Genomic DNA, 22926 nt, shown 5'->3' with positions numbered 1-22926 from the left:
TTTCATTATGAAGATTTTTATTAAGTTATAGTATATTACAGTTTATGCCCTAATAATAAGACTTTACTCTTTAGGATAATGTGGTATGGAAACCTGCATGGCCACATTACTTCTTGAGTTTCTTTTGGGCAGCTTTCTTCTTGACCATCTGTAATCGCTTCATGGCATTGAGCTGTGATTCTTGTGAAGTTGGACCTTTAAGGGATGCCGAGGAAGAGCTGCCTGATTCTGAACTGGTCTTGCTGGTGGTACTTCCACTGGGCCCCGATGTCCCACTGTTTCCATTTCCACTTAGTTGGCTGCTGCTTCCTGGAACTAAACTACTTGGACTAGGAAGACCTACTTTGCTAACATTGTCACAACTGATTGAGCGACTAAGGCCAGTTTTGCCCAAAGTTAGAGGTGGAGGTGGTTTCAATGGTATAGTGGGTGAAGTGTTGTTACCGGAACCTATTTTGGAACCTATTCCACCTTTGGATGACGTTGCCAGACCAGTCAACCCCACAGGCTTCTGGTTAGCTGATGAGGTAGCAGGTTTCCCGCTACTGTTTTGGGTTGTTGCACTCAATTTTGCTGTCGATGGACCAGCAGTAGTAGTTTTGGCTGCAAGCAAAGCTGCCCACGCAGTTAGGCCACTAGTTACTGAAGAGGAAACACTGGTACTAGAAGAATTTCCTGAAATAACCGGAGATGGCTAAAAAAAATTTTAAAAGGATAAATATTAAAATCAAGTATAATTAACACCTATTATAATATTCTGAAATACGTAACAAATTTTATTTTGTACTTTTTATACAAAAGTAATGACCTGGGAAATTTAAATTATACCACCAAAGCGGTACAATTTATATTGTGCTCTTATACAATATAAGTTCTTATAATAAAACACAACAAAACTGATCCATAATGGGTGCTAGTGTTCCAAAGCAGAAATTTTGGGATTCCATATTCTTCTACTGATTAAAAAAAAAAAGAAATACATGGAATTCCTTTTTGAGAATTGCTTTTAGATTCAGTTATAAGCCATATCAGAAAATCAGATTTAATGCTTTTAACTTGTTTTTACCCAAAAGGTATTACTTAGCTCAGTAAAACATCTCATTCTTTAGAGCTTGCTTTAAATGACTAATGGATAATTTAAAAAATACAATTCATAAAGTTACTGCCCTGTAAAATATAGTTATACAATGTTAACTACTTGAAATTGTACAACTCTGGTGATATATTTAAAAGGTTTCATGACTTTATTGTCACTATTTGTCCATGTTTCCACCGAAACTATCAAACAAGATATCCCTACTTCTGTGTAAAGGATTTTATCAATGGCTTCATAAGCTGTACAGTGATGTTTTGGGTAGGCCTGACTCACTCCTTGATGTTTTTCCTATAAAGGTTTACACTTAGATTTCTCTAATTAACTTTGTGGCCAGTTAAAAGCTAACAGTGATAACAATATCACTAACTAAATATTGCTCTTACACAAGTACAAATACTTTTCCCCTTCACATCTGGGTTGTTCAAATTAATTATGAATTGAACTTCGCATTGGCACTCTTTTACCTTCATAGCTTTATGAAGATTCACAAAAGTGTTAAATTCACACATAGGTAAAAAATAAAGCATTAAAAATAGTATCTTATTTAAATATACAGTAGTTATCATGTCTAAAATGTATCTAATTATATTTTAGGATTGAACTCCAAAAGAGTTGATAAAAATGATTTTAGTTCTTATAAAGTAGCCTTCAATATTATCTATATGTAAACATTTTCAACCAATGTGAAAAATAATCAAAACAGAATAATGCTCTGACATCTTTACTTTTTAAGAGGAGGAGTCTAGACTTATGCTCACATATTCTGAAAATAAGTTTTTTTTTATAACAACATTATACAACACTATTTCATAAGTTTACCAGAGAAGATAAACTATATAAATTACAAATTCCTAGTGAAATGCATAACAGGTAATGACAAAAAATCAAGGAAGCAAAAGTATACAGGTGTAGCAAACTTTTAATTTTCAATTCTGAAAGATCTAATCTTTTTCCTTTTCTTTCTGTTAAACATAAAACTGTCTGCCATATGGCTAAATGATATTTCAACAGACTTCACAAAAGAAAACCCATCTGAAGTAATTAAAAGGACCAACACTTACAAAGTACAAATGAGAAAGGAAGTTTCATGTGTATGGCATTCATTTTAATGGCTGCTGTTACTGGTATTGCTTTTCAACTGAGTGCCAGATGGCTTACAATACCATGAGGACACTCAGATGTAAAATAAGACAATGGATATCACGTAATTCCTTACTACTTTAGTGTATACATTTCTCAACTGTTTTTAACTATAAATATCTTCTTGCTTGTTATCCTAGTTAGAAAACCATTTGCTTTTTATATAAAATTGAGAACAATTTTTTTGTAGTAAAAATTTATCCATTTTTATCATAAACACACCAACACCTCTCAAGCAAAGCAAACATGACAACCAAAGCCTTAATGATTTGCCATAAAATGATTTCATGTTGTATTTCCTAAAAATAAACTTTAGTAGTAACAGGTTAGTATAAAAATCTACCTAAAGCCCTGGCCGGGTTGGCTCAGCGGTAGAGCGTCGGCCTAGCGTGCGGAGGACCCGGGTTCGATTCCCGGCCAGGGCACACAGGAGAAGCGCCCATTTGCTTCTCCACCCCTCCGCCGCGCTTTCCTCTCTGTCTCTCTCTTCCCCTCCCGCAGCCAAGGCTCCATTGGAGCAAAGATGGCCCAGGCGCTGGGGATGGCTCTGTGGCCTCTGCCCCAGGCGCTACAGTGGCTCTGGTCGCAACATGGCGACGCCCAGGATGGGCAGAGCATCGCCCCCTGGTGGGCAGAGCATCGCCCCTGGTGGGCGTGCCGGGTGGATCCCGGTCGGGCGCATGCGGGAGTCTGTCTGACTGTCTCTCCCTGTTTCCAGCTTCAGAAAAATGAAAAATGAAAAAAGAAAAAAAAAAAAAAAAAAATCTACCTAAATTTGGCCCTAGCTGGTTGGCTAAGTGGTAGCACGTTGGCCTGATGTGTGGATGTCCCGGGTTCAATTCCTAGTTAGGGCACTTAGGAGAGGTGCCCATCTGCTTCTCCTCCTCTCTCCCTTCTCCTGTACTCTTTATCTCTTCCTCTCCCTCAGCCATGGTTCGATTGATAAAAGCGCAATGGCCTTGGGTGCTGAGGATGGCTCCGTGGAGCCTCCGCCTCAGGCGCTAAAAATAGCTCAGTTGCGAGCATGGACCCCTGATGGGCAGAGCATTAGCTCCATATGGGGGTCACCAGGTGGATATGGGTATGGGCTCCAGATGGGCAGAGCATCAGCCCCATATGGGGGTCACCAGGTGGATATGAGTATGGGCCCCAGATGGGCAGCGCATCAGCCCCATATGGGGGTCACCAGGTGGATATGGGTATGGGCTCCAGATGGGCAGCGCATCAGCCCCATATGGGGGTCACCAGGTGGATATGGGTATGGGCCCCAGATGGGCAGAGCATTAGCTCCATATGGGGGTCACCAGGTGGATATGGGTATGTGCTCCAGATGGGCAGAGCATCAGCCCCATAAGGGGGTCACCAGGTGGATATGGGTATGGGCTCCAGGTGGGCAGAGCATTAGCTCCATCTGGGGGTCACCAGGTGGATATGGGTATGGACTCCAGATGGGCAGAGCATCAGCTCCATCTGGGGGTCACCAGGTGGACATGGGTATGGGCTCCAGATGGGCAGTGCATCAGCCCCATAAGGGGGTCACCAGGTGGATATGGGTATGGGCTCCAGGTGGGCAGAGCATTAGCTCCATATGGGGGTCACCAGGTGGATATGGGTATGGGCTCCAGGTGGGCAGCGCATCAGCCCCATATGGGGGTCACCAGGAGGATACCAGTGGGGGCACATGCAGGAGTCTATCTCTCCTCCTCTCATTTAAATTTAAAAAATAATAGAAAAAGAAACAAAAATTTTTCCATGACATCAAAATGCCAGGATATTAATAATAATGTAGTGTGAATTCAAGGATGCAAACCTAGGAATGAGAAAGATGATACTCTCACTAAATAATCTGGCTCTTTAGTAGAGAGGTAGGAACCAAGAAAGTCTGTGATAATCAAAGAAAAAAAATAAGACAAAGTGAGAAAACTTCTTCAATAGACAAAAGGTAGGGAGAAAAAAGCTATAGAATCAATCAGTACAAGTGATATAAGGAGCAAAATTGTGCTACTGAAGGCAGAGGTATTTAGAATATAAAGCAAATTCCTGACGGAGATAAGTATCTGACTATATAGAAATGGCAAATGTCAACTAGGAATACTTGTAGACAATTCCTCAATGTGATAAAAAGAGAAATAGCACAGAGATTAAATAATTATATAAATGTTCCCTTTCTACCTAATGTGATCTTAATTTCCAACATAAAGCCATTTAGTATATCATTCCTCATTAATTTTTCAAGTTGGTATTGTTTAGTAAATTAAAATAAAATTGAAAAATTAGATAATCTTAGATTAAAAATAAAATGAACGATACCTTGACTTCCGTTCTCTTAAATGCCAGAAATGTTGTTTCTTGTTTGAGTTTAGTTTCTGGTTTCTTAACCAATGGATCTTTGACAGCAGGAGCTACAGAAACAACTGTGGGGGCGGGCTTCTGGGGCGGTTTCTGAGTTTTTTGAGCCTATAAAAATCAGTGTTAAGATTAAGTCAGCTTCAAAATCTTAGTTGAATGTACACACAAAAAAGACAATTTGAAAACCTATCACAGTACTTCCTCATTGAGTTGAAATATGGCTGAAATTTTAAAAAATATTGTGATCACACTAAAAGTACAGACTCAGAGAAATTCTTTTTATCATCATATTAATGCTTTTATACTTAGTTTCTAAACAGTAAAGATAAATAAAATAGCTTTATAAATCATGCAGATTAGGGTGGATTAAGCAAGACAAACTAAATTATTTTTAAAAAAATGAAAATCACAAACTATTTGTAACTGTAAAAAGTATTTCTTATTATGGTTGGGCAAAGATTTAGGAGTTTTCTTCGTGGGATCAGGCATAACTGAGTAATGGAGACTGAGTTCAAAGGTGTTCAGATCAATATGGTTTTAAATACAGACCGGGGAGAAAAACCTATTCATGATAAATGGTGAAGCTTCCTGAGGTTTGTCCACACTGTAGAACTAGGCACACCGAATTCTCAGAGAAAGTCCACAAATACATTTCTATGTTAACAAAGAGAAATTTGCATCCATTGGTCCAAATATATACAATTCTATTTTGACCAATTAATTTTGTCTTATTTTATAACTATGTACTCTATCATTTGGTAAAGTTATGGGTTATAGGAATTATTTCAATTATGTAAGAGTTTAGCATAGTTTCTGAAATATGTTAAGTACTGACAACAATAATTACTACTAACTAATCAAATTATTTTCAAAGGATGAGGCAAAAATGCTCCCAGCCATTATTACACTGTCTGTCTTTGACAATCCTAATAACGTCATACAGGACTTTACCAGGGAATTTACTATTAATTTGTTCCCATTTTTGGAAGTTTGAATACAGACTGTTTTATACTTGTTTAAACCTTGATGAGTCTTCTTATGCTATTGTTTGTCATATTATATATAATTTTGGTCCATAAGTCTCAATTCATCTTTTTTATATTACATACTTTTCACATGAAAGTGTACCTACTTTAAATATGATGCATAAAATAACATTCAGATCAATAATATGATTAAGATGCTGGAAAATATCTATGGCAAAACATACATCTCTAACCCACAGAAAGGAAGGCCATCTTACTCTCTACTGCAAAACCGTGTTATGAGAACACAGCCTTCAGAGTAAATGGGAAATACACGGTTCTATAACCATAGCTTTCCATCTCACACCCGTATCTACAATTCCAGAGATCAGACTCTGAAGACTGACTGAATGTGTATGCTTTAGCAGATGAATATTCATTGCAATGAAGCCCAGAAAGGACCTCTGCCTAGGAGATCATGTTTAGATCTTCTGCTTCCTCTGTTTGACCTAACCATCTTAGAAGTTGAGTAAGAAATACCCAGAAGCCTTTGTACTTTGTTAGTAATACTAGTTTAGGGAACTAGGATTTTATCACTGACTCAGTGTTACTCAACAGAGGTACTATAATTTTTCATTGGGTGACTATCTCACACGCGGCAGTACGTATATGTCTCCACTCAGGACAGTCATTGCCAGTAAAGCAGTAATCACAAACCACCTATTTCACATATTTCTAAATGCAGCTGAGCAGGTGTGTGTTATTACCTTAGATTGGGAACCACTGCAGTAAGTCCTATGAGCCTCTTACCTAGTGCTGAAGCAAAACCCGTTTCCTGGTAGAGAATTATAGAACTGAAGAATGACAGTATCACAACATTCTTGTAGCTCTTATAATAATGTGTACTGTAGAACTACTTGGGAGAAATTAGTGCAAGGAGGAAGAAGATGTAAGATGCTATGCACAGTATCTTTGTGATACCGTGGAGCAATAACCAATGCAGATATGAAAAACTCACTGGAAGCAATTATAGTCAGAATGACTGGATTTAGCATTCCCACTGTTTCCAAATTTCTTCCTCTCATAAATCTGTGTGTAGTGGACCCAGATATTCAAACTCACTTCAGATCATGCCTTTCGGTTTTCTCTTGGTCCACTCTTGGTATATTCTAATCATGTCCTAACATTAGTCCTGGCTCCCCATTCAGCACTTCGGCTCTCAGGCACACATACTTAACTTATTGACTGTTGATTTCTGGTACTAATCCACATTTCCTCCATTATACATATCTTAAAATGAAGACAACAGAATGTAAGACATGTCCAGTCCTGAGCTCTGCTCTTGTGGTATGCCAATGAAAATGATGTAATCTTATTGATAAATTAGACATTTAATTTGCAAAAATGAATAAAAGGTATCCCAGGTGAGGAGAATCTGAGAAGCAGAACATACGGGAACATGAAAGTTCACCACATATTCAAGGACTGATATACTTAGTCTGCCATGGCCAGAATGTATGAGGTATATTGTCAAATGGTTGGAGAGAAGATACAAAACCAGACTTTCATCAAAGGTCCACCCTAATGAGCATAATTATTATTATGTAATGATAATATCATATCTCATCATATTAGTAACTGAAAACCAATGGGTCTATTTTATCAGATAAAGTTAGATAAATATTTTAGAAGCATAATTCGAATTGTAGTGAATAAAATGGATTCAGGGGGAAACAAGGAGACCTCTTAAGAGACTAAAGCAATAGACAAAAAATGAGAGACTCGTGGACTTGGGTAATATTAGAAAAATAAACATATATGAGACATATATAAGAAATAGAATTTAAAATTTGGCAAACAAAAGAATATGGAATTAAGAGAGGTATAAAGGGTAATATTTTCTAGTTGAGGCAACGGGGGAGAAACTGAGTAGAGAGGAGAACAGTTTTATTTTTAAAGATGTTCAACTTAAAGTAACTGAAGGTTATCTGATCAGCTGCGAAAATTCAGTTCAGAAAGAGGGTTGGAACTATAAATATAGATCTGGTGTAAAATATGTCATTAAAAAATGGGGAGAAAAACTCAGGAGAAAACAGTGCTTACTTAAATGACTTACAGTGAAATAAAAATAATAAAACTTTGAAGATTTACTAAAGAAAGATTATTGTCACAAATTAGTTATTTAACTATTACTAATTCTTAGTAACTATTACATCTTTCAATGCCCAGGAAGGTATTACATTCCATAATCATTTTGCTTGAGGTCCTGAGGATTATTTTAAATAATAAACTAAATAAAAATAAGATAGAAAAAAAATGGTAGTTTGTCACAGAAATTTCTTATTAAAAAGAGAAAGTATACCTACTACAGAAAATTTACTACTTTTCATAGAAATACATAAAGCCAGTTCTTATTTCTGATTTAACTGATTAAAAAGTAAAATAGGTGTCTTGATCCTCACTATTCACTAAGTACTTCTGATTATTAAAAGATATATTTGGTCAGAAAAATTTATGTAGAAATTTATTTGATTAACAAGCATGTGAACTCTTCTATTAACAGTCCCTAATCTAGGGCAGGGGAGAATAATGGGGAAATCAAGTCACCAAAGTAAATAACAACTTGATTCTTTAAAAGGAAAATGAAGTTCATTTATCTACTTTTAAATGAATAAAAGTTAAGAATGCTGTTAATTATAACAAATGAAACCATGTTTCAGTGTGACATTAAAGGCAATTATGCAGTGAACAGTACACAGAGAAAATACATTGGGAAACCGGGGTAAAAGCCACTCAAAGACAATGGGAAGGAAAGACTAAGTAATAGAGAAATGCAGCTGCAAAGACGGAGATGCACCGCCTTTGTCACACTGTAAGTCTGTGGTTTAAGCTCACTCAGGAATAGACATTTTCAATATTTCCCCACCAGACTCACCAAAGACTGGAGCTTTTGTATTTCACCACTTCCCACAGTGCTTTATGGAATTTCTATATATTTAGAAATACATTTAAATACTAGTAAACATTTTGTGAGTCTCCAATCCTGTTTATCTATATTAGAATAAGCTAAAAGCTTAACAGAGAAAAATGAATATTACATGATCTGGTCATTAAGCATCGACACATAAATCAAACATACACACTATATACCCAAACATTTAAATAATCAGCTTATATACGTTCTCAATACCATAATAGTTCAAATTCTTATTCTGAAAAGCCACATCAACAAAAAGTACTGACAGATTGTCTAAAAGAGAGAAAAGTTATTCCTACCATTCTTTTCATTTGTCTGGTACATCGGGCACAATACCAAACAAGGCGCGGGTCATTCACCTCCTTGTCTGTCACTTGGGGCTTATGGCAATCTTGGTGGTAGAGATTATGGCACTCTTGACATTCTACTAATTGATTACCAGATGCCACTGTCATCTGCCTAAGAAAATATAACATTAAATACTGAACTTAGTTGAATGCACACAACAATTTAAAGCCACCTTAGGGCTGTTTTGGGAAAGTTTGATACATTAACGATGGTTAAAAACCCCAGAAAACAAAAAAGCAAAATAACGAACCCAACATGTAACTTATTCAAACACTTTGTTTCTTTTAAAGCTTATGCTCAACCATTAATAAATATATAAGGTGCCTTAGTAACTAAATTTGGCTATACTCTCTTTGTCTTTCTCTTATATTTTTATTTCTCCCTGAAGGTAGTAGACTTTGGCTAGTCCTCCAACAGTTTCATAATATCTTCTTTGTACCTCTAGTAAATTCTTTCATATTTGTTATCTACAAGTTGTTCTATCTTCTTTATTAATATATGAGTTGCCTAACGGTGGGAACTGGACCTAACATACAGTACCTAGCACATTATTGTGCAAAGGGTGTTCAATTGAGAAATGTCTTATCAACTGAATAGAATGTAGCAATAGATGTATCAAAAAAGTATAAATTCCAATAGCACAAAGAACAATCATCACAGCCTTAGACTAGCATAAGTCTCCTGATGGAAGGGTACAGTTACTTGTTCTTTACACATTACCATTTCTTTCTTTCTTTCAAAAAAAAAAAAAAAATAACTAATAATCTTCATGGTAGATACAAGTCGAAATAAATATATATATATATGTGAAAACAATGAAGCTCTAACAAATAATCCCATTCAGAGGTACATATAACATGGTAAGATCTAAAGTTCACAAAAGTTTACAGTTATTTACTCAACCCTGGTAAACCAGAATATAACGTTTTCATGAAAAGATGACAATCTTTTCAGTTGTGTTAGGAGTGAAAACCATTAAATAATTAAAAATATAGCGTGTAGCGTCAAAACGTTTAAAATTTAGCATTCTGATTTTTTTAATTAATTAAATTTATTGGGATAACACTGGTTAATAACATAAGTTGCAGATGAATAACCTAGAAAAATTGAAAACACTTATCTGTAAAGATATATGTCCTAGCACAAAGAAAACCAGATAGCAGGTGATGGAAGACTATATGACTTTGGGTGATGGGTATGCAACAGAATTGAATGACAAGATAACCTAGAGTTGTTTTCTCTGAACATATGTACCCTGATTGATTAATGTCACCCTATTAAAATTAATAAAAAAATAAATTACACAGCCAAAAAAAAAAAAAAAAAAAAAAGAATATATTCACAGGAATAACAACAAAAAAAGATTTATGTCCTGCTATAGACAAGCATAATTATACATGTTGTTTTTACTTATGTACCCATGTTTTAAAACAACACCATGAACACCTACCTGATCCATATACTTCATTCCATTATCTTTAGGAAAAGATTTAATGGTGTTTTAATATAACAGTTTATAAGTACTATCAACCATTCAGGGGAAAGAAAAAAGCAACACAGACTTCCTAAAAAAAATTATGGTACTAATTGAGTATACTGAATAGACTCTTCCTCACTAAAGAATAAAGCAATAATCACTTTCTTTCTAGAACCCCAGAATGAAGAAAAATATTACTACAACATAACAGATTAAAGGGGCTACAGTCAGGAAAGAAAATATTGGACAATTTTCAAGATGTTAAACTGCTATATGGGCAGTTCATAGGGAATAATCTACTTATCTCCTACCCATCTACAAATAAAAACAAAATAAAAAACATCCAATAATTGGTTTGACCTGTTTTGTTTAGTTGTTTGTTTTTTAGAAAGAAACAAACATATCTATAGTGAGATACAACTTACCTACAAACAACACAGGCCAAACCCATCTCCATGGCAAAATCATCAGCACTGGTCTCTTCAAAACTGGAAAGGTCAGCCATCGCTAAGTCCTTGCTGGTTTGCACAGTAATGGGAGAGGAACGTGTTTCTGGTTTCTCCAATCTAGGTTTCTTTGGAATATCGACTCCTTCAGTGGTGTCTGATTTCATCTATAAAAGTGCCCGATCAGAACGTTACACATTATAATAAACTTTAAATCCCTGAGAGACAGAGAAGATAGTGTGCAATGACCAATTCCACTCGAAAGGTATTTTTACATAGTTAGGCACAGACGTACACATTAAAGATCTATAGATTTATAATAAATGCATAATTAGTATGTAAAATACACCAGCAAGGTAGAAGTAAATAAGTCACAACAGTTTAGTATGTATCTGCTTTCTCTTTGCACTCCTTTATCCATTAAAGAATTCTAGAAATTCAATGAATTTACTTATATTGACCCTTTTTTTTCCTGTCATATGCTTTGAATAAAGAAGCCATAGAATTAATAAGGTTATTTTTAAAGGCTATTTTTCCTTTAAATATTTTAAATTATGAACTACTAAACATCAATAAAATGAAAGATAAAATAAAGGATAAAATGAAGGATAAAAATCATATAATCATATCAATAGATGCAGAAAAAAGTATTTGACAAAATACATTATCCATTTATGATAAAAAACTCTCAGCAAAGTGGAAATAGAGAAAACATATCTCAACACGTAATAAAGGACATATATGACAAACCCACAGACATCATACTCAATGGGGAAAAACTAAAAGCATTTCCTTTAAGATCAGCAACAAGAAGGAATGTCTATTTTCACTACTCTTATTCAATGTAGTATGGAATGTCTATTTTCACCGCTCTTACTCAATGTCAGGGGTCCCCAAACTACGGCCCGCGGGCCACATGCGGCCCCCTGAGGCCATTATTCCGGCCCCCACCGCACTTCTGGAAGGGGCACCTCTTTCATTGGTGGTCAGTGAGAGGAGCATAGTTCCCATTGAAATACTGGTCAGTTTGTTGATTTAAATTTACTTGTTCTTTATTTTAAATATTGTATTTGTTCTCATTTTGTTTTTTTACTTTAAAATATGTGCAGTGTGCATAGGGATTTGTTCATAGTTTTTTTTATAGTCTGGCCCTCCAACGGTCTGAGGGACAGTGAACTGGCCCCCTGTGTAAAAAGTCTGGGGACCCCTGCTCAATGTAGTACTGAAAGTCATAGCCACAGAAAACAGACAAGGAAAAAATCTACCAATAAATTGGAAAGAAAAAGTAAAACTGTCTTTATTTGCAGATGACATGATACTGCATATACAGATCCCTAAAGATTACCCCCCCACCAAAAAAAAACTGGCCCTGGCCGGTTGGCTCAGTGGTAGAGCATCGGCCCAGCATGTGGAAGTTCTGGGTTCAATTCCTGGCCAAGGCACACAGGAGAAGCGCCCATCAGCTTCTTCACCCCTCCCCCTCTCCTTCCTCTCTGTCTTTCTCTTCCCCTCCCACAGCCAAGGCTTCATTAGAGTAAAGTTGGCCCGAGCACTGAGGATGGCTACACACCCTCAGGTGTTAGAATCACTCCCATTGCAGGGGCAGAGCATCGCCCCTTGGTAGGCATGCCGGGTGGATCACAGTTTGGCACATGCAGGAGTCTGTCTCTCTGCCTCCCTGCTTCTCACTTCAGAAAAATTAAAACAAACTAGAACTGATAAATTCAGTGAAGTAGCAGGATATAAAATAAATATCCAGAAATCAATTGTATTTTTATATACCAAATGAACTGTCTAAAAGGGAAACTAAGAAAACAAACCCATTTAAAACTGCATCCAAAACAAAACAAAAACAAAAAACCTAGAAATAAATTTAACCAACTATGTAAAAGGCCTATACTCAAAAAATTATACGACACTGAAGATGCAAATAAATGGAAGCATATACTGTCCTCATAGATAGGAAGAATTAACTTTGTTAAAATGTTCATATAACCTAAAGCCATCTATAGCTTCAATGCAATTCCTATCAAAATACCAATGCTGTATTTCACAGAAGAAGAAATAATCCAAAAAATTAATAGAGAACCACAAATAGCCACAGCAATCTTGAGAAAGAAGAACAAAGTGGAGGTTCATGCTATACTACAAGGCTACAGTAATCAACATGATACTACTGGCTTTAAAACAAATAGATCACTGGAACAGAACAGAGCCCAGCAACATTCACACCTTTATGGTCAATTAATATTAACAAGAGGCAAGAACATACAATAGGGTAAAGACAGTTTACTCAATAAATGGTGTAGGAAGAATTGGACAAATATATGTAAAAAATGAAACTAGACCACCTTCTTACACCATATACAAGAATAAACTCAAAATGGACTAAAGACTTAAATCTAAGACTCATGCCCATAAAATTGGTAGAAGAAAACATTTGAAATAAAATCTCAGACATTTCTATTAGCATTATTTTTTCTAATCTGTTTTCTCAGGAAAAGGAAACAAAAGAAATGATAAACAAATAGGACTACAGTAAACTAAAAAGTTCTTGCACAGCAAAGTAAACTATCAACAAAATGAAAAGACAACCCACTGAATGGAAGAACATATTTGCCAATCAGACATCTGGTAAGAGGTAAAGTGGACAAAGAAGCTGAATAGACACTTCTCCAAAGGGGACATACAGATGGCCATTAGACATATGAAAAGATGTTCAACATCACTAATTATCAGAGTAATATAAATAAAAACCACAATATCACCTCACATCTGTCAGAACAGTTACGATCAATAAATCAACAAACAACAATATTGGTGAGGATGGAGAAAAGGGAACCCTCCTGCACTGTTGGTGGGAATGCAGATTGGTGCATCCACTATGAAAAAAACAGCATGAAAGTTTCTCAAAAAATTAAAAATAAAACTGCCTTATGACCCAGCAATTCCACTTCTGGCGATATATTTGAAGAAACCCCAAACATTAATTTGAAGAATATAAGCACCCCTATATGCTCACTGCAACATTATTTATAATAACCACACAATGGAAGCAACCCACTTGCCCATAAATAGACAAGCAGATAAAAATGCTGTGGTACATAGAAACAATGGAATATTACTTCGCCATAAAAGGAATGAAGTCTTACCATTTGTGGCAGCATGAATGAACCTGGAGGGTATTTTACTAAGTGAAATAAGTCAGTCAGAGAAAGACAAGTCCATATTATTCCACTTACACGTGGAATCTAAAGAACAATGTAATTGGACAAACAAAACAGAAACAGAACCTTAGATACAGAGAACAGACTGACGGTTGCCAGAAAAAAGGGGGCTTGAGGACTGGGTGAGAAAGGGGAAGGGATTAGGAGTACAGTTTGGTAGTTATAAAACAGTTATGCCATATAAAGTACAGCATAGGAAATACAGTTAGTAATACTGGACTATGTATGTGCCTGGTGGATTTTGGAAACATTAGGGGGAACACTGTAAAGTATATGATTGTGTAACTGCTATGCTGTACACTTGACACCGATACATAGTAATACTGAATGTAAACTGTAATTGAAAAAAATTAAAAATAAAATATATTGAAGTAAATTAATGTACTATCAATCAGTAATCCAAACTTCAAAGCCAATTCTGTCTTTAAGATAAAAATGTTATAGATATACCCGTCAGATTAGCAAAAATTAAATCCAGTAAGACAGGGATAACTGAAATTCTTATATTTTATTGGTGAGAGTATAAATTTAGTATATCCACTCTGGAGAGTAATTTCCATAGTAATATTGAAGAAGTAACCTGTCCTACTGCATCCTTTTATACAAGTATACGTATGTCCTATTGAGACTATCACCATGTACATAGAGATAAGCATAGAACACTTATTGAAGCTCCACTATAATAGAGAAAAGAAGAAATAAGCTAATTGCTCATTAGTTGGGGAATGGAAAAACTAGTTTATTCATGAAATTAATATTTACAGTAGCTGAAATAACTCAAATCTATGTGCATCAACGTAGATAAATTTCAAAAGCTCATTGTGGAGTGGAGAAAAAAGTAGGTTACCAGAAGCTGGAGACACATCTGGACACATATCTATGTATATATGTACAATGTAGCATTTATATAAATTTAACAGCTCAGAAAACAATACGACACATTTATGAATAGCCACAATATTTAGAAAAAAGTATGAAAATATATGAGACTGATATACCGCACACTGAGGGCAGAGATTATTAAATTTCTTTTTTTTAATATACCCACTATTAAGTGCTAAAATCTTAAAAATTAACTATGTGCCAGAAATCATTCAAAATAGATAGTTTAAGAATTATCTGTAGACCTGTTAAGGTACATGCCATTTTTTTACAAATTTCATGCTTAGTTATTTATATCTCTAGTCTTTATTCATTTATTCTTTATTCTTTTCTATCTTTCCTTGTCAAGTGTACCATTTAGAATATTTGAGTCATGTATTAAATCGGTACATACCTTAGGGCTAAGGTATGCTAACAGTGGCTTCAGTAAATGGTTAAAAATATTTCTAAATTTTACTCATTTAAAAAAAATCAACAATAATCAAAATATATTTACTGAATGATTATTATATACTTTTTAGCCACTATTATATAAAAAAAACACAAAACATTTCTGCCTATAAAAGACTGATTTACTTTGATTTTTCAGTAGATTAAAATAAAATCTTTAGGCCTTGGCCATTTGGCTCAGTGGTAGAGCATCAGCCCAGCGTGTGGACGTCCTGAATTTGATTCCTGGTCAGGACACAAAGGAGAAGTGACCATCTGCTTCTCCTTCCCTCCCCCTTCCCCTTCTTTCTCTCTCTTTCCCTCCCATAGCCATGGCTCAATTGGTTTGAGCACATTTGCCTGAGAGCTGAGGATGGCTCCATGAAGCCTCCACCTCAGGTGCTAAAAATAGCTCAGTTGAGAACATGGCCCCAGATGGGCAGAGCATCAGCCCCAGGTAGGTTGCCAGGTGGATCCTGATAGGGATACATGTGGGAGCCTGTCTCTCTATCTCCCCTCCTCTCACTTGGAAAAAAAAAAACAAAGTAAAATAAAATAAAATCTTACTTTATCAGCAGGTCTCTTTTCGGCTTCCTTCTTTACCTTTTCAGTTGTGAGAACCTTGCCATTATTATTGCCAGAAGGAAGACTGGATGGTGCTTTGGGCTCTTGCTTAATGGTAACAGTTTTTGTGCTTGCAATTTTGGGTGGCTCCACATCCTAAAAAGTCAAATGAAAGGAGAGACATAATTAAATATTTAGACTATCTAATATAGTATAAAGAAATAGATCATAAAACTAAACAATTTTCAGTTAAAAATTAAGACAGCATGTTGTGACCAATATAATGTCCTTTTCTTTAAACAGCTTTATTGAAAATAACTGATATATAAACAGCATCTATTTAAAGAGTAAAATTTGGCAAGTCACGCCTATGAAACAATATCATCATCAATATTATCAATATACAAGCAATATCACCATCCCCCAAAGTTTCCTTGCAGCCCTTTGCAGCACTTCTAAAGGTATACATCCTAGAAAAACTATACCCTCCCATCCTCAGACAACCACTGATCTGCACTCTGTAACTACGCATTACTTTGTATTTCCCAGAAATTTATATAAATGGAATCATACAGCATATGCTTTTTTTTTTGGTCTGGCTTCTTTCACTCAGCATATTTAAAGATTCATCCAGGTTGCTGAGTATTTCAATAATTCATTCCTTATGTTGCTGAATAGTAGTCCATTGAGTGGATATACCACAATTTGTTTAACTATTTATCTACTGATGGACATTTGGTTTGTACGAAGTTTGAGGTTATTACAAATAAGTTGTTATGAACATCCATGGACAAGTCTTTTGTAGACATACACTTTCATTTCTCTAAAATATATGTCTCCAAGTGGAATGGCTGAATCATGTGTTAGGTGCAGGTTTTTAACTTTTTTTTTCTTTTAAATTTTTAATTTATTCATTTTTTAGAGAGGAGAGAGAGTGAGAGAGAGAAAGAGAGAGAGAGAAAGGAGGGAGGAGCAGGAAGCATCAACTCTCATATGTTCCTTGACCAGGCAAGCCCAGGGTTTTGAACCAGTGACCCTCAGTGTTCCAGGTCGACATTTTATCCACTGGGCCATCACAGGCCAGGCGGTTTTAACTTTTTAAGAAACTGCCAAATCATGTCCCACAGAGGTATATCATTTTACATTTCTATCAGGGATACATGAGAGTCCTAGTTCCTTCCCATCCTCGCCAACACTTAGTATGACTATTCTTTTTAATTTTAGACATTATAATAGGCATATACTAGTATATTATTGTGAATTTAATCTACCTAATGACTAATAATGTTAATGCACTTCAAATGCTTATTTGCTATACATATATATCTCCTTTGGTACGGTGTTGAAATTTTTTGCCCATTTTTAAAAATGGGTTTCAGAGTTCTTCAGAGATTCAGGATAAATATCCTTTATCAGATACAAGATTTACAAGTATTTCCTCTCAGCTGTGACTTATCTTTCCATTTTGTTTTAAACTTCTAATACTTGTTCTTACATTAAGCTTTGCTGATATATATACTTGGCACCTATTGTTATTAACAGTATAAAAAGTTTATGTATATACTAGCTCCCTGGAACGACTCCTTTCCCCCCAAAAGAGGGTATTTCCTTACTTTTTGAAGCAAAACATCTGAATGGGGTCAATTTTTATTTGATAATACATAAAAATATAAATGAGAAGGCTACTACCATCTCCAGAATAGTGGTGACTACAAAGGAAGAGAATAGGAAGAAATGAGAAATGGGCATTGGACTTATTGGCAGTAGGGCTTGATTTAATCTTGGGCTCATTGTCTAGACTGGGATTTGATGTATTAAGGCTGGTAGGATAAATCTGGTCTATTGCCTGTTCTTATAAATAAAGTTATATTAGAGCACACCAAGCCCTGGCCATTTAGCTCAGCAGTAGAGCATCGGCCTGGTGTGTGGATGTCCCAGGTTCAATTCCCGCACAGAGCACACAGGAGAAGCGCCCATCTGCTTCTCCATTCCTCCCCCTCTCCTTTCTCTCTCTCTTCCCCTCCCACAGCCATGGCTTGGTTGGAGCAAGTTGACCCCAGGGTCTGAGGACGGCTCTTGGCCTCACCTCAGGCACTAAAATAGCTCAGTTACCAAGCAAAGGAGCAACGGCCCTAGATGGGCAGAGCACCCCCGCCACAGGGGGCTTGCTGGGTGGATCCCAGTCAGGGGGCATGTGGGAGTCTATCTCTCTGCCTCCCCATTTGTCACTTAAGAAAACAAACAAACAAAAAAACAAAACAAAAAAGGAGTACAGTACTTACTTATATATTATCTCCAGCTACCTTCATGCTACCAGGGCAGAATTAGATAGCTGTGACAAAGACCATCTGGACCACAAAACCTAAAATATTTACTTTTGACTCTTTTCAGAAAATTTGGTGACTAACCACTCATGCAGACTTAAAAAAGTGACGAACAAAATGTTAATACTGAAGATTAAATTTAAAAGTACATTGCGTCTGCAACATAAAATATTGAGGACATAGTCTTGCAGTGTTTGAAAACTATTATCTAATTCAGTAAAGAAGTTGTTTAGGTCATTAATGGATAAGTTCTTACTTCATTATTTCACACTTGACTTACTGATGTACAGTAAATGAAAATATCAAGCAATTTTTATGTTGGAACTACACTCAAAGAGCCAGCTGTTAGTTTTTAAGCACAGCATTCTAGAAATAGAAAGTTCAGCTGAAAGCTAAAATTAAATAAACCTGTGCTTCTTATATACTTTGAAGAAAAGCCAGAGTATGAACCTGTGCTTTTTAAATACCCCCCTGCTCATTATCTCTAAATGACCAAGAGAATTAACTGGTTAAAAACCTAAGGGCAGCAGGCTTTTTAATCACAACAAATTTTTCCTGTATTTTAATAGATAAATCTCCTTTTATTTTAGAATCTCAAAACACTGCTTCTTTGGTAATAATAGGTTTTCCCTATTTGGAAAATACCAATACTTAGCAGAATGAACTTGGTAGTGTGTTTTGTAGAGTTGTATTAACTTGGTCGGTTTGAATTCATGGAACCTACCAGAATGAGAATGGTAGAAAAATGAAGTCATAATAAAAAGGCTTGAGAGCACTAACACTAACGTTATAAGAGGCTGGGGGCAAAATACCACTGCTCACTGGGGTCCTGAGCCTGACACCTGACCCTGTCTGGAGTTTGGGATTGCGGGTTCGCCTGAGCGAGTCTCAGTTTTGTACTTCCCCTTCCGTTTGGTATCTAGGTTCCCGGAGCTGGGTGGCTTGGAGTTTCAGGGCTAAAGGTTGAGAGAGGTTTGAAAGAATGTCTTAGAGAATATAAAGAAACTGTTATTCACTAACAGCCTTTTGTGCACTTCATAGATACTACATTAGGTGGCTTACATACTTCATCTCTTTTATATTCACAACTTTGCAAGGTAGTTTTTTATTATCCCTACTGTACTAAGAAAGAAACAGAAGTTAATGAAATGCAGTTAGTATGTACCTCAGTTTCCTAATTGTAAAATGAGAAAAATTCAATACCTATCTCAAAGGACAGTTATACCAATTAAAAATTAATTATATATATGTACCACCCAGGACAGTTCCTGGGATACAGTAAATCTTCAGAACATGTTATCTATTACCGCCCAACTAGTAAAAGGTAAACTAGGATTTAAAAATAGGAGTGTTCCATTCCAAATGTCTATTCGTTTCAGAAAAATGCTATTTGGTCACTTTGTTACTATTAAGATTGGAGCTCATAGTCCATCCATACCTCCTTTTCTCCTTAAATTTTCCATATTCAAATTACATTATTGCAAAATCCTCGTCCTTTTACTGCATGATTTCTTTTCCCCGTAAAGCTTAGAAGATAATTACAAGTAAGGTACAGTTTCATTCAGCAGCTTAAAAAAATACTGATCATAAAGAATTTAAAATTAAAATATACCATAAACAAGCAGGTTTCTATACACACAAAGCAGGAGACCAGAATATTCTTACACCCAGCTAACTGTTCTACGTAGTGTAAGAGTTCCCTAAAAGCCTGAAGGAAGAAAACAAAATTAAGGAATATAATTCCTTCATCACCACAGGAAAATTGTTTCGGCAGAGAGATTGTTTTACTTATACTATTACAGGCCTTACAAAACTCCAAGCTTTTATTCATGTAGGTACCTTCTGAGATGGACGGTAACTTGAATCAATGCCCCGAGCCAAAGATTCATCAAGTAATGCTTTTAGCTTTTCAGCAGAATCCTTATTCTTTGAATGTAAGAAGCCTAACGCTTTCAGAAAAATGGGATCAAGTTCCAAGTTCACAGTAGCAGCCATTGCAAAAACCTGAAAGAAAAAGAGGGAGGTAATTTAAGAGACAATGAGTAAAGTTTATCTACAATTTATTTTTTTAACAGTGCTGTGCACATAATACAAAATTTAAAATATACAAATGGTTATTACAAATAGAAGTAAATTTCTTTCTTAACACTGACTGGCACATCTAGTTCTTTCCCCTGAAGCAAAAGTATTATTAGTTTTCTGCGTATTCATATCCAAGTTTTAAATTCAGATAAGCTCCTCCCTGCCACAAAGACCCCTCATAACTCCATTTTAAAGTATGCAAACATATTTTTTCTGGAGAGAAAGAACATAGCTCTCGTTTTTCAAAAGTCAATGACCACCCCCAACAACCCAAATTAAGAACCAGTGAAAAAAAAGGATGCCTAAATTTGTGAAAATAGACACTAAGAAAAATGTAACGGTATGAGTTTCATCCATTTTTATGATCTACTTAGCACTGAGAGCCATTTTGCTAAAACACAATGTTGCTGATTAGCTTTACAAAAAAATTAAACTACTATTCTTTACATCCTTTTCTGTTATAAAAATTTCTTACTGGGACTAAGGAACTAGCCTTTCTTTAGCATAAAAATGTTACTTTTCTGAAAACCCAGGAACATTTTCCTGCCTTGTGCTTTGTAGATACTAATAAAACATTCATATATATATTCTATATATATAAAAAATAAAATATACACTTACAGTTCAGTACATATGAACTTGATGTGTTTATATCAAGTTCACTATATATCAAAATGTTTTCTCAAACCTATTTCCATGACAGGAAAGAAAAAAAGATTTAATGTGAGGGTGGAGTATCACAGGAGGGTAAGGTTAGAGGCCGCATTAAGTGATGAGCAATAAAAGATCACTGAAGCAGCCTTTGTTTCACTCTCTCTGTCTTCTTAGTTCTCATCCAATCCTGAAAGCCTACTAATGATGATCTTATTAGAACACACTTAGATTGTGGCATATTATGCCTCAACCTATTTTTATTTTATTTTATTTCTTTTTTGTATTTTTCTGAAGCTGGAAACGGGGAGAGACAGTCAGACAGACTCCCGCATGCGCCCGACCGGGATCCACCCGGCACGCCCACCAGGGGCGATGCTCTGCCGCAACCAGAACCACTCCAGCGCCTGGGGCAGAGGCCAAGGAGCCATCCCCAGCGCCTGGGCCATCTTTGCCCCAATGGAGCCTTGGCTGTGGGAAGGGAAGAGAGAGACAGAGAGGAAGGGGGGGGGGTGGAGAAGCAAATGGGCGCCTCTCCTATGTGCCCTGGCCAGGAATCAAACCCGGGTCCCCCGTACACCAGGCCGATGCTCTACCACTGAGCTAACCGGCCAGGGCCATGCCTCAATCTATTTTTAAAAAGCAAGGTGTAGGGCCAGTAGTCACCGCCATGGTTCACATGCACATGCAGGTTCTCATTAGATTCAGACAGATGATAAAGAAACAGTGAAGCCAAAAAATGGTGGGCCATTTCTTTATTAAAGTCTCACATCTGGCCGAAGAGCAACACACAGGGCTCCCAAAGCCACTGACACATTCTCCAGTTCCACAACCAGGAGAATCTTACCCAGTTTCTCCTAGAATCAAAGGCCTCACCAGTCTCAGCAGAGCTCACAAAAGCCCCTCACCTCCGTTCCCCATTTTCTTCTTCCAACTTTCTCTGCACAAACTGGCTTCTCCCTCAGCACTCTGCATCCTCTCTGCTCTCACTCTCCAAGAATGGCTTCCCTCTCTCCTTCTTCCTTTTAAAAGTTTTCTGGTGTGAAAACCTCTCCTCCAGCAAGTATTACCATAACAATGGCCATTCCCAAGCAGGAAGGTAATTTGCAACTTCACAGATCACATAAATGGCTGTGCCAAGCGCCATTTTTTAACACTAAAAGTGAGCAAACTCAAAAAATACATATTTAACAAACTCATTTGCCCAACACAAGTTAAGTTCTTTGAGGGATGGTGCCATGTCAACTACACACACACACACACACACACACACACACACACACACGTATAGGAATGTTTTTTTAGTATCTAGAATGTCAAAATAAATCATGTCTTAACTAACAATACCAAATAATACAAAAGCCATCTCTAATTTATGGAACCAACTTGCAAATGGTAAGTACAAGGTGGGAAAATGTTCCTGGGTTTTCAGAAAGGTAACATTTATGCTAGAGAAAGGCTAGTTACTTAGGCACAGTAAGAAATTTTTAGAACATCAAAAAAGGATTTAAAGAATAGTGGTTTAATTTTTTTGCAAAACTAATCAGCAACACTGTGTTTTAGCAAAATGGCTTTTATGGTTAAGTAGATTATAAAAGTGAAATTCATACCTTAACGTTTTTCTTGGTATCTATTTTTGCAAATCATTTATACATCACAGAAAGGTTATCTTCAAATATACTCATGGGGCTGGTTCACCATATACATCTAAGGCAAAAACAGCTCCTCATTAAAATGTCCATGATGAAAAAGGCAAAACTGCCACTCTTCCTGAGTACACAAGGGGAACACAACCTTGTCTTTTTATTGACCTAACTTTTTATAGCTAAAGAGCATAGTAGTTTTCTTACCCAGCACAATGTTTTATGAAGTATGGACCAAAGGGTTGATAATAGGAATCCTTATAGTATACTAGAAAAATCATTGACATTCCATGCTGAAAAACAGAAGCCAAGTATTTACTGTTATA

The 22926-nt window shown here is 36.2% G+C and overlaps 1 protein-coding gene across 3 annotated transcripts in view; it reads right to left on the bottom strand.

The window, feature by feature from the left end:
- Positions 1-22926, bottom strand: part of INTS12 (integrator complex subunit 12) — a 29228-nt gene continuing 6302 nt past the window's right edge. For 2 of the 3 annotated variants that reach the window (XM_066279680.1, XM_066279681.1), the window contains exons 2-8: positions 22808-22893; positions 20064-20228; positions 15904-16056; positions 10778-10965; positions 8827-8986; positions 4547-4693; positions 1-694 (exon numbers count right to left, since the gene is read on the bottom strand). In XM_066279680.1, coding sequence (XP_066135777.1) covers positions 107-694; positions 4547-4693; positions 8827-8986; positions 10778-10965; positions 15904-16056; positions 20064-20219 — 1392 coding nt within the window. In that variant the 5' untranslated portion in view covers positions 20220-20228; positions 22808-22893 and the 3' untranslated portion in view covers positions 1-106. The remainder of the gene's footprint in view (positions 695-4546; positions 4694-8826; positions 8987-10777; positions 10966-15903; positions 16057-20063; positions 20229-22807; positions 22894-22926) is intronic. The other variant, XM_066279682.1, reaches the window with a different exon arrangement.

This window comes from Saccopteryx bilineata, chromosome 5, assembly GCF_036850765.1.
Source record: "Saccopteryx bilineata isolate mSacBil1 chromosome 5, mSacBil1_pri_phased_curated, whole genome shotgun sequence".
Taxonomy (NCBI): domain Eukaryota; kingdom Metazoa; phylum Chordata; class Mammalia; order Chiroptera; family Emballonuridae; genus Saccopteryx; species Saccopteryx bilineata.
The sequence above is the reverse complement of the archived record's forward strand: the minus strand, read 5'-3'. Positions and strand labels throughout refer to the sequence as shown.